The sequence below is a fragment of the Hemitrygon akajei genome, chromosome 24 (genome assembly GCF_048418815.1).
Source record: "Hemitrygon akajei chromosome 24, sHemAka1.3, whole genome shotgun sequence".
Classification (NCBI taxonomy): Eukaryota; Metazoa; Chordata; class Chondrichthyes; order Myliobatiformes; family Dasyatidae; genus Hemitrygon; species Hemitrygon akajei.
Genome location: NC_133147.1, coordinates 31,038,697 through 31,051,420, shown reverse-complemented (window position 1 = coordinate 31,051,420; position 12,724 = coordinate 31,038,697). Strand labels below are relative to the sequence as shown.

The 12,724-nt window shown below is 55.6% G+C and overlaps 1 protein-coding gene across 1 annotated transcript in view; it reads right to left on the bottom strand.

Annotated features, from left to right (window-relative positions):
* bcap31 (B cell receptor associated protein 31) overlaps positions 1 to 12,718 on the bottom strand; it is a 110,768-nt gene extending 98,050 nt beyond the window's left edge. Inside the window, exons 1-2 of the mRNA XM_073028626.1 lie at positions 12,688 to 12,718; positions 586 to 695 (exon numbers count right to left, since the gene is read on the bottom strand). Coding sequence (XP_072884727.1) covers positions 586 to 677 — 92 coding nt within the window. The 5' untranslated portion in view covers positions 678 to 695; positions 12,688 to 12,718. The remainder of the gene's footprint in view (positions 1 to 585; positions 696 to 12,687) is intronic.
* Positions 12,719 to 12,724: the final 6 nt, after the last annotated feature.

The following is a 12,724-nucleotide window of genomic DNA, read 5'->3' as shown; positions in this document are numbered from 1 at the left end:
GACTTCACTGCAGGGACAGTGCACAGTGACCCCACACGCAACAGGGATGTGGGAGGAAACGGAATCTTACAGGAGGGGGAAACGGATTCAGAGAGAGAGCCTGCAAAAGACACGGACAGGGCAGGAGGTGGCGATCGAACCCGGGTCACTAAAGATAAAATTAGTTTGTCATGCGTACATCGAAACATTGAAATAAACATTTGCATCGACTGCCCCAGCCCGAGGACTCGCTGGGGGCAGCCCACAGGCATCGCCAAGTTTCTGGTGCCAACATAGCATGCCCACAACCCACAGGTTCCCATTCTGTGGTCTGCAGACCCCTCGGTTAATGGGAATGCTGCATGGCATATAAAAGGCTGAAACCCCTGCACTGACCCCAACATGAGAGGGAACTGGAGCACCCAGAGGAAATCTCACCGTGGCCTTGAGGGAGAACGTACAAACTCCTTACAGACTCTGTAAAGCGAGGTGCTAACCGCAACCCCACTGTGCCTCTAGGCCGAGAGGCAACGGCTATCCCCACTACGCCACCAGGGTGGGATGCGCAAAAGGTCGAAAGGAAGGTGGGAGGCATGAAGGACTCACCGCTTTGCCGAAATGAACGGGATGCACATCAGCAGCAGGGCAAACACCTCTGCGTACAGGAAGCCGGCCACCGCCGTCCACTGCAGACTCATGCTGACCCCGGCTACGCACTGCACAGAGGAGAGAGAGAGAGTCAGTGCAATCCACAGTCACTTCATACCTGTACCACCCTCAGCCCGAACTGAAGATCAGCGAAGGGCATGATGCTGACATCAACGGGCTTCGTCCCCAGTCCCATGGTGTGTGAGGGAACGGTGTGGAGGGAACTTCACTCTGTGTCGGACCCCAGGAGTGTGTGATGGGACAGTGTGGAGGGAGATTCACTCTGTGTCTGACCCCGGGAGTGTGTGATGCGACAGTGTGGAGGGAGCTTCACTCTGAGGGAGCTTCACTCTGCGTCTGACCCCGGGAATGTGTGAGGGGACAGTGTGGAGGGAGTTTCACTCTGTGTCTGACTCCGGGAGTGTGTGATGGGATGGTGTGGAGGGAACTTCACTCTGTGTCTGACCCCGGGAGTGTGTGATGGGACGGTGTGGAGGGAGCTTCACTCTGTGTCTGACCCCGGGAGTGTGTGATGGGATGTTGTGGAGGGAGCTTCACTCTGTCGGACCCCGGGAGTGTGTGAGGGAACGGTGTGGAGGGAACTTCACACTGTGTCGGACCCCAGGACTGTGTGATGGGACAGTGTGGAGGGAGTTTCACTCCGTGTCTGACCCTGGGAGTGTGTGATGGGACAGTGTGGAGGGAGTTTCACTCTGTGTCGGACCCCGGGAGTGTGTGATGGAACAGTGTGGAGGGAGTTTCACTCTGTGTCGGACCCCAGGAGTGTGTGATGGAACAGTGTGGAGGGAGTTTCACTCTGTGTCGGACCCCGGGAGCGTGTGATGGGACAGTGTGGAGGGAGTTTCACTCTGTGTCAGACCCCGGGAGTGTGTGATGGGACGGAGTGGAGGGAGTTTCACTCAGTGTCGGACCCCGGGAGTGTGTGATGGGACGGTGTGGAGGGAGTTTCACTCTGTGTCTGACCCTGGGAGTGTGTGATGGGATGGTGTGGAGGGAGTTTCACTCTGTGTCGGACCCCGGGAGTGTGTGATGGGATGGTGTAGAGGGAGTTTCACTCTGTGTCGGACCCCAGGAGTGTGTGATGGGACAGTGTGGAGGGAGATTCACTCTGTGTCTGACCCCGGGAGTGTGTGATGCGACAGTGTGGAGGGAGCTTCACTCTGAGGGAGCTTCACTCTGCGTCTGACCCCGGGAATGTGTGAGGGGACAGTGTGGAGGGAGCTTCACTCTGTGTCTGACCCCGGGAGTGTGTGATGGGACGGTGTGGAGGGAACTTCACTCAGTGTCTGACCCCGGGAGTGTGTGATGAGACGTTGTGGAGGGAGCTTCACTCTGTGTCGGACCCCGGGAGTGTGTGAGGGAACGGTGTGGAGGGAACTTCACTCTGTGTCGGACCCCAGGAGTGTGTGATGGGACAGTGTGGAGGGAGTTTCACTCCGTGTCTGACCCCGGGAGTGTGTGATGGGACGGTGTGGAGGGAGTTTCACTCTGTGTCGGACCCCGGGAGTGTGTGTTGGGACGGTGTGGAGGGAGTTTCACTCTGTGTCGGACCCCGGGAGTGTGTGATGGGACGATGTGGAGGGAGATTCACTCTGTGTCTGACCCCGGGAGTGTGTGATAGGACAGTGTGGAGGGAGATTCACTCTGTGTCTGACCCTGGGAGTGTGTGATGGGACAGTGTGGAGGGAGATTCACTGTGTCTGACCCCGGGAGTGTGATGGGTCAGTGTAGAGGGACAGTCATTCTGTCTGACCCCGGGAGTGTGTGATGCGACAGCGTGGAGGGAGCTTCACTCTGCGTCTGACCCCGGGAGTGTGTGATGGGACGGTGTGGAGGCAGCTTCACTCTGTGTCGGACCCCGGGAGTGTGTGATGGGACAGTGTGGAGGGAGTTTCACTCTGTGTCGGACCCCGGGAGTGTGTGATGGAACAGTGTGGAGGGAGTTTCACTCTGTGTCGGACCCCGGGAGTGTGTGATGGAACAGTGTGGAGGGAGTTTCACTCTGTGTCTGACCCCGGGAGTGTGTGATGGGACGTTGTGGAGGGAGTTTCACTCTGTGTCGGACCCCGGGAGTGTGTGATGGAACAGTGTGGAGGGAGTTTCACTCTGTGTCGGACCCCGGGAGTGTGTGATGGAACAGTGTGGAGGGAGTTTCACTCTGTGTCTGACCCCGGGAGTGTGTGATGGGACGTTGTGGAGGGAGTTTCACTCTGTGTCGGACCCCGGGAGTGTGTGATGGGACGGAGTGGAGGGAGCTTCACTCTGTGTCGGACCCCGGGAGTGTGTGATGGAACAGTGTGGAGGGAGTTTCACTCTGTGTCGGACCCCGGGAGTGTGTGATGGAACAGTGTGGAGGGAGTTTCACTCTGTGTCTGACCCCGGGAGTGTGTGATGGGACGTTGTGGAGGGAGTTTCACTCTGTGTCGGACCCCGGGAGTGTGTGATGGGACAGTGTGGAGGGAGTTTCACTCTGTGTCGGACCCCGGGAGTGTGTGATGGAACAGTGTGGAGGGAGTTTCACTCTGTGTCGGACCCCGGGAGTGTGTGATGGAACAGTGTGGAGGGAGTTTCACTCTGTGTCTGACCCCGGGAGTGTGTGATGGGACGTTGTGGAGGGAGTTTCACTCTGTGTCGGACCCCGGGAGTGTGTGATGGAACAGTGTGGAGGGAGTTTCACTCTGTGTCTGACCCCGGGAGTGTGTGATGGGACGTTGTGGAGGGAGTTTCACTCTGTGTCGGACCCCGGGAGTGTGTGATGGAACAGTGTGGAGGGAGTTTCACTCTGTGTCGGACCCCGGGAGTGTGTGATGGAACAGTGTGGAGGGAGTTTCACTCTGTGTCTGACCCCGGGAGTGTGTGATGGGACGTTGTGGAGGGAGTTTCACTCTGTGTCGGACCCCGGGAGTGTGTGATGGGACGGAGTGGAGGGAGTTTCACTCTGTGTCGGACCCCGGGAGTGTGTGATGGAACAGTGTGGAGGGAGTTTCACTCTGTGTCGGACCCCGGGAGTGTGTGATGGAACAGTGTGGAGGGAGTTTCACTCTGTGTCTGACCCCGGGAGTGTGTGATGGGACAGTGTGGAGGGAGTTTCACTCTGTGTCGGACCCCGGGAGTGTGTGATGGAACAGTGTGGAGGGAGTTTCACTCTGTGTCGGACCCCGGGAGTGTGTGATGGAACAGTGTGGAGGGAGTTTCACTCTGTGTCTGACCCCGGGAGTGTGTGATGGGACGTTGTGGAGGGAGTTTCACTCTGTGTCGGACCCCGGGAGTGTGTGATGGGACGGAGTGGAGGGAGCTTCACTCTGTGTCTGACCCCGGGAGTGTGTGATGGAACAGTGTGGAGGGAGTTTCACTCTGTGTCGGACCCTGGGAGTGTGTGATGGGACGGAGTGGAGGGAGCTTCACTCTGTGTCTGACCCCGGGAGTGTGTGATGGAACAGTGTGGTGGGAGCTTCACTCTGTGTCTGACCCCGGGAGTGTGTGATGGGACGGTCATTTTTCCTTTAACAGGGTGGCAAGATCTGTACAAAGTCCTAACTTGCACAACAATTACACAATGACTAATGTGAGTCAGACAGCACACAATCAGGTCCTCTGACCACAGCACCCTAACCGCTCGTCCGTTGCCCATTATGCCCCCTCCACAAGCCTCTCTCCTCCATGTACCTATTCAGATGCCCCTCGACCACTTTCTCCAGCAACTGTTTCCAGGTAATCTCTCCCCTCCGTACGACAAAGTTACCTCTCAGAGATGGTCTCCTCTAAATCTCCTCCCTCATCTAGATTTTGGCTCCCTACCACCTTATCCATACCCCCTGTTCCATCTAGTCCAAGCTGAACCATTTAAACTGCCTACTCCTACCGACCTGCACCGGGACCATTGCCCTGCCATCTAAGCTGCGTGCACCACTTCCACACTGTCACCATCGTCATGTTCCCCTTGAATTCCTCACAATTTCAAAATTTTATTACAGAACTTCCAGCTCCGATGCAACAAAGGCGGGAATATTTCGCAGCGCAGTGCAGGGGGAACAGAGATGGTCAGACATCACCTCCCACACACAATCTGCCCTGACTACTGAGGGTTGATGTTGTCCCTCAGGATACCCCCTGGCCTCGCTAGCCTGCAGTTTCCTTTTAGCTGAAACATCAGTCAGGGATCAGTCTTCCAGAACTTCACCAGTGGCCAACAGCAAAGCAAACATTCCTACAAAGGCCCCTTGTGACTTCTTCAGGAGGGTGCACTGAAATTTATTATCAAGGAACATACGTCACCATATACAACCCCAAGATTCATTTTCCTGCGGGTATATTCAGCAAATCTATAGAACAGTAACTCTAACAGGATCAATGAAAGATCAACCAGAGTGCAGATGACAAACTGTATACAAACATGAAATAAATAACGAGAACATCAGATAACAAGATCGTGAGAAAATTCCAATGTTGGGAAAATGAGCGCAGTTATCCCATTTAGTTCAAGATCCTGACGGTGGAGGGGTAGTAACTGTTCTTGAACCTGGTGGTGAGAGTCCTGAGGCTCCTGTACCTTTTACCCAATGGCAGCAGCAAGAAGAGAGTGTGGCCTGGTTGGTGGGGAGCCCTGATGACAGAGGCACTTTCCTATGACAGCATTTCCCAGATCAGGCCCCTGGAGATCTCCCCACCTTCATGCGCTTCAGGGCCACAAATACCTCCTTTCCCATAATATGCATCCAAGACATCACTACCTACCCTCATTTCACCAGCACCCATGAGCACCACAAAGAAACGGACATTAAAAAGTCTCAGCTGTCTCCTGCTGCTCCACACAAAGGGAGCCCTGATGGTCTCTAAGAGGACCTGGTCTCTCCCAGGTCACCCTTTACTGTAAATATGCCCAAAGAACTTCTTGGGACTTTTAAAAAAAAAATACCACTGCCTTCCTGATCATTTCACACCCACTTTTTGCCTTCCTGATTTAAGCCTGCTCCTAAACTATTTATGTTCATTGAAGAATTCATTTGTACCCAGCTACCAAAACACAATGCAAGATTTCTTTTCCCTCTCATCAGCCAGGATCAGCTGAACTTGTTATGTCTACCATTCAGCCCAAAGGAATATGACGCACCTGGCCTCTTGATACGACCCTTTTAAAAGCTTCCCACCTTCAAAACTTTCCTTCAGATTCAAAAATCAGGCTTAGCATCACCAGTACGTCATGAAATGTTAACTTTATGGCAACAGGACAAGGAAATAAATGATAAATGGGTATAGAGAAAAAAACTGAGTTATATTAAGTATATATATATATATATCTCTGTTAAAGACTTAAAACAAGTAGCGCAAAATAACAGAGATATTAAAAGTACTGAGGTAGCGTTCACGGGTCAATGTCCTTTTCGGAATGGGATTGCAGAGGGGAAGATTTTCCTGAGTCGTTGAGTGTGAGACTTCAGGCTCCTGTACCTCCTTTCTGACAGCAACAACGAGAAGGCAATGAGAAGTTCTGGGTGGTGGGGATTGTTAATGATGGACTCTGCTGCTCCTTGAAGATGCCCTGGACACTACAGAGGACGGTGCCCATGATGGAGCTGACTAACTTTACAAGTTCCTGCAGCTTATTTTGAACTTGTGCAGCAGCCAACACCTCCATACCAGGCGGTGATGTAGCCTGTCAGAATGCTCTACATGGTACCTCTGTCAAGGTTTGAGTTTTTTCCTTGGCAAACCAAACTCCTAATGAAATGTAGCTGCTCTCCTGCCTTCTTTATCGCTGCATCATTATGTTGGGTCCAGGTTAGATATTGACAACTAGGATCTTGAAACTGCTCACTCTCCCCACTTCTGATCCCTCTGCTGGTCAGTTGACTGCAATCCTGCCCAATGCCCTCAACGTTGGCCCAGCTCCAGTTCAGGACTTTATCCTGTTCTGTCTATTCTGAAACCAGTCGACTGATGGTCATTAGACCCAAAGTGCATCCCGAATGCAACTTCAGTTTCCTGGCCCACCTCCTTCGGTCAGATTCCTTAGGGATGGTAGTGCAGATAAGCTCCCACTACTCACTAAATGACGTGCGTCTCAACAACCAAGAGCACCTCCTCGCCTTCACGCACGGCTTAGCTATTCTCGTACCGACACAGGTGGGCGACTGGAGGCTTAAAACCAGTCACTTCGGTCTTGGTCTGGGAGAGGAAATCCTCTGATCTCAAGCCTCCGAGTCCCCAGTGCTGACTGGCAACTCCTGTGACGCTGCTGGTGCTAAACTGGATCAGTCTGTGCTGTTCCTTTGGGTTTATCAGATGTTTGGAGAGGCGGAGCTCACTACTGTCCTGCCCATCTAGACAGCTAGTTGACCCTGATCGACGGAGGCCTCACTCTTTTGCTCCCTAACAGGGAGGTCTGCTATTGCTGGCTCAGGACTTTACTCGATTGTCTGTCTGTCTTAGTCACCGGACCCAAAGTGCATCCCGACAGCCATTTCGATGCCCCAACAGCAGGGCCAGTATAGCTCCTGCCCGAGCACATTCCCCTATACAATGCACGATGAAACTCTTGGATATACCACATCGCACTCGATACTGGGAAACTGAATCTCTCACAAACACTAACATACAGCTCTCAAAACTGCGTGCAATCTCTCAACACATCTGCTCCGAGTTCCTGACTACAGGGGTGGCGGTACAGCCCCTACCAACATGACCAGAGCACCTCGATAAATGGCCTCGATAGATAATTCCTCAAGAACACCCCCTCAAAGCAATGCTGTTGAAAGGCAACATCCTCTCCACACTGCCCTGTCCCCTCTCACACCCTGGAACGTTGAGCTGCTAGTCCTGTCCTTCCCACAGCCACTCATTCCAGGTACTCCACGCCCTCAGTTCATCTGCCTCACCTGTCAGCTGTCCGAAATAGATGTGACTTAGAGCAGTGGCCCACCTGCACAGTTGCACATGGTTCTGAGGCTCATACGCTTGTTTCAGCATGCGTCCCCGTGTTCTCAATGGCCAAATACAAACATGCCAACACCACAATGAGAGCAATGCAAATCACGTCCGACAATTCCGCTCCTCAGCCCGTACAGGGTTCCTGTCTGACACCCACAGAACATGTCTCTCAGAGCCATTTTGTGCTCTCTGAAACACACCTGCTACTGACACCCCCCCCCCAAACCATTGGGAAGGGGCAGAGATCACATGTTTACCCTCTGCCTCCTGCCCCCCACAGAACTCCAAATTTCCTCACGACTTGCTGCACACTTCACCCCATCTGAACTGAGAATAGGAAAACGCTGGGGGATGGGGACAGACAGAAAAATACACGAGCGGAGTGGAGGCGCGAGAGAGAGAGACAGAGAGACAGAGACACGGTGGGGTGGACAGAGAGCGAGAAACACACACACATGGGGGGCAGACAGAGAGACACGTGGGAGGGACAGAGAGCGAGACAGCAAGAGAGACACACGAGAGGGAGGGGAGGGGGGGACACTCATGGGAGGACAGAGATAGAGAGACAAGCACACGGGGGAAAAGGAGAGGGAGTGGGGAGAGGGATGGGGAAGAGACACAGATGTGCAGGGACAGACACAGAGACACACACGGATGGGCAGAGGGAGGGAGAGAGAGACACACACACACACGGGGGAGAGAGTGTCTCTCTCTCTCTCTCTCTCACACACGGGGGAGAAAGAGAGGAAGAGGGGAGGGGGATGGGGAGACACACATGGGAGGACAGAGAGATAGAGACACACACACACGGGGGGAGAGAGTGTGTCTCTCACACACACACGGGGGGAGAAATAGGGAGCGGGGAGGGGGGATGGGGGGGAAGAGACACAGACACTTGCAGGGACGGACAGAGACGCACACACGGGAGGAGGGAGAGAGGGTGTCACACATAGTGGGGGGGAAGAGAGTGGGGGGAGAGAGTCTCTCACACAAACACGGGGAGGGGGGAGAGAGGGTGTCTCACACTCACGGGGGGAACAGAGAGAGTGTCTCTCACACACAAACGGGGAGGGGGAAAGAGAGGGTGTCTCTCTCTCTCTCACACATGGGAGGGGGGAGAGAGGGTGTCTCACACACTCGGGGGAGGAACAGAGAGATGGAGAGAGTCTCTCTCCCTCTCACACACACACACACGGGGAGGGGGGAGAGAGAGAGGGGAAGAGAGGGTGTCTCACACACAAACACAGGGAGGGGGAGAGAGAGGGGAAGAGAGGGTGTCTCACACACTTGGGGGGGAACAGAGGGAGAGAGTCTTTCTCCCTCTCACACACAAACACGGGGAGGGGGGAGAGAGGGGGAAGAGAGGGTGTCTCTCTCACACACACATGGGAGGTGGAGAGAGGGTGTCACACACTCGGGGGGGGGACAGAGAGAGGGAGAGAGTCTCCCTCTCACACGGGGAGTGGGGAGAGAGAGAATGGAAGAGAGGGTGTCTCACACACACAAACACGGGGAGGGGGAGAGAGAGAGGGGAAGAGAGGGTGTCACACACTCACAAACACAGGGAGGGGGAGAGAGAGAGGGGGAAGAGAGGGTGTCACACTCACACAAACACGGGAGGGGGGAGAGAGAGAGGGGAAGAGAGGGTGTCTCACACACACACAAACACGGGGAGGGGGAGAGAGAGAGGGGAAGAGAGGGTGTCACACACTCACAAACACAGGGAGGGGGAGAGAGAGAGGGGAAGAGAGGGTGTCACACACTCACAAACACGGGGAGGGGGGAGAGAGAGGGGGAAGAGAGGGTGTCACACACACACACGGGGAGGGGGGAGAGAGAGGGGAAGAGAAGGTGTCACACACTCACAAACACGGGGAGGGGGAGAGAGAGAGGGGGAAGAGAGGGTGTCACACACACACAAACACGGGGAGGGGGAGAGAGAGGGGGGAAGAGAGGGTGTCACACACTCACAAACACGGGGAGGGGGGAGAGAGAGGGGGAAGAGAGGGTGTCACACACACACACGGGGAGGGGGGAGAGAGAGGGGAAGAGAAGGTGTCACACACTCACAAACACGGGGAGGGGGAGAGAGAGAGGGGGAAGAGAGGGTGTCACACACACACAAACACGGGGAGGGGGAGAGAGAGGGGGGAAGAGAGGGTGTCACACACACACAAACACGGGGAGGGGGAGGGGGAGAGGGGAAGAGAGGGTGTCACACACTCACAAACATGGGGAGGGGGAGAGAGAGGGTGTCACACACACACAAATATGGGGAGGGGGGAAGAGAGGGTGTCACACACACACAAACATGGGGAGGGGGAGAGAGAGAGGGGAAGAGAGGGTGTCACACACACACAAACACGGGGAGGGGGGAAGAGAGGGTGTCACACACACACAAACACGGGGAGGGGAGAGAGAGAGGGGAAGAGAGGGTGTCACACACTCACAAACACGGGGAGGGGGAGAGAGAGGGTGTCACACACACACAAACATGGGGAGGGGGAGAGAGAGGGTGTCACACACACACAAACATGGGGAGGGGGAGAGAGAGGGTGTCACACACACACAAACATGGGGAGGGGGAGAGAGAGGGGGGAAGAGAGGGTGTCACACACACACAAACACGGGGAGGGGGAGAGAGAGAGGGGAAGAGAGGGTGTCACACACTCACAAACATGGGGAGGGGGAGAGAGAGGGTGTCACACACACACAAACATGGGGAGGGGGAGAGAGAGGGTGTCACACACACACAAACACGGGGAGGGGGAGAGAGAGAGGGGAAGAGAGGGTGTCACACACACACAAACACGGGGAGGGGGAGAGAGAGGGGGGAAGAGAGGGTGTCACACACACACAAACATGGGGAGGGGGGAAGAGAGGGTGTCACACACTCACAAACATGGGGAGGGGGAGAGAGAGAGGGGAAGAGAGGGTGTCACACACACACAAACATGGGGAGGGGGGAAGAGAGGGTGTCACACACACACAAACACGGGGAGGGGGAGAGAGAGAGGGGAAGAGAGGGTGTCACACACTCACAAACACGGGGAGGGGGGAAGAGAGGGTGTCACACACTCACAAACATGGGGAGGGGGGAAGAGAGGGTGTCACACACTCACAAACATGGGGAGGGGGGAAGAGAGGGTGTCACACACTCACAAACATGGGGAGGGGGGAAGAGAGGGTGTCACACACTCACAAACATGGGGAGGGGGGAAGAGAGGGTGTCACACACTCACAAACATGGGGAGGGGGAGAGAGAGAGGGGAAGAGAGGGTGTCACACACACACAAACATGGGGAGGGGGGAAGAGAGGGTGTCACACACACACAAACACGGGGAGGGGGAGAGAGAGAGGGGAAGAGAGGGTGTCACACACACACAAACATGGGGAGGGGGGAAGAGAGGGTGTCACACACACACAAACACGGGGAGGGGGAGAGAGAGAGGGGAAGAGAGGGTGTCACACACACACAAACACGGGGAGGGGGAGAGAGAGGGGGGAAGAGAGGGTGTCACACACACACAAACATGGGGAGGGGGGAAGAGAGGGTGTCACACACTCACAAACATGGGGAGGGGGAGAGAGAGAGGGGAAGAGAGGGTGTCACACACACACAAACATGGGGAGGGGGGAAGAGAGGGTGTCACACACACACAAACACGGGGAGGGGGAGAGAGAGAGGGGAAGAGAGGGTGTCACACACTCACAAACATGGGGAGGGGGGAAGAGAGGGTGTCACACACTCACAAACATGGGGAGGGGGGAAGAGAGGGTGTCACACACTCACAAACATGGGGAGGGGGAGAGAGAGAGGGGAAGAGAGGGTGTCACACACTCACAAACATGGGGAGGGGGGAAGAGAGGGTGTCACACACTCACAAACATGGGGAGGGGGGAAGAGAGGGTGTCACACACTCACAAACATGGGGAGGGGGAGAGAGAGAGGGGAAGAGAGGGTGTCACACACACACAAACATGGGGAGGGGGAGAGAGAGGGGGGAAGAGAGGGTGTCACACACACACAAACATGGGGAGGGGGGGAAGAGAGGGTGTCACACACTCACAAACATGGGGAGGGGGAGAGAGAGAGGGGAAGAGAGGGTGTCACACACACACAAACATGGGGAGGGGGGAAGAGAGGGTGTCACACACACACAAACACGGGGAGGGGGAGAGAGAGGGGGGAAGAGAGGGTGTCACACACTCACAAACACGGGGAGGGGGAGAGAGAGAGGGGAAGAGAGGGTGTCACACACACACAAACATGGGGAGGGGGGAAGAGAGGGTGTCACACACACACAAACACGGGGAGGGGGAGAGAGAGGGGGGAAGAGAGGGTGTCACACACTCACAAACACGGGGAGGGGGAGAGGGAGAGGGGAAGAGAGGGTGTCACACACTCACAAACATGGGGAGGGGGGAAGAGAGGGTGTCACACACTCACAAACATGGGGAGGGGGAGAGAGAGAGGGGAAGAGAGGGTGTCACACACACACAAACACGGGGAGGGGGAGAGAGGGGGGGAGAGGGTGTCACACACTCACAAACATGGGGAGGGGGGAAGAGAGAGTGTCACACACACATACAAACACGGGGAGGGGGAGAGAGGGGGGGTAAGAGAGGGTGTCACACACTCACAAACATGGGGAGGGGGGAAGAGAGAGTGTCACACACACATACAAACACGGGGAGGGGGAGAGAGGGGGGGTAAGAGAGGGTGTCACACACTCACAAACATGGGGAGGGGGGAAGAGAGAGTGTCACACACACATACAAACACGGGGAGGGGGAGAGAGAGGGGGGGAAGAGAGGGTGTCTCACACACACGGGGAGGGGGAGAGAGAGAGGGGAAGAGAGGGTGTCTCACACACACGGGGAGGGGGAGAGAGAGAGGGGAAGAGAGGGTGTCACACACACGGGAGGGGGCAGAGAGGGTGTCTCACACACACATGGGAGGGGGAGAGAGTCTTTCTCTCACACACACACATACACACGGGAGGGGGGAGAGAGGGTGTCACACACACACAAACACGGGAGGGGGCAGAGAAAGTGAGGGACAGGGAGACAGAGACACTTCAAAAACAGACCCCACCCCCACTTCTCACCAGTAGACAAACGGCTGCACACCCACTTCCTTTGGCT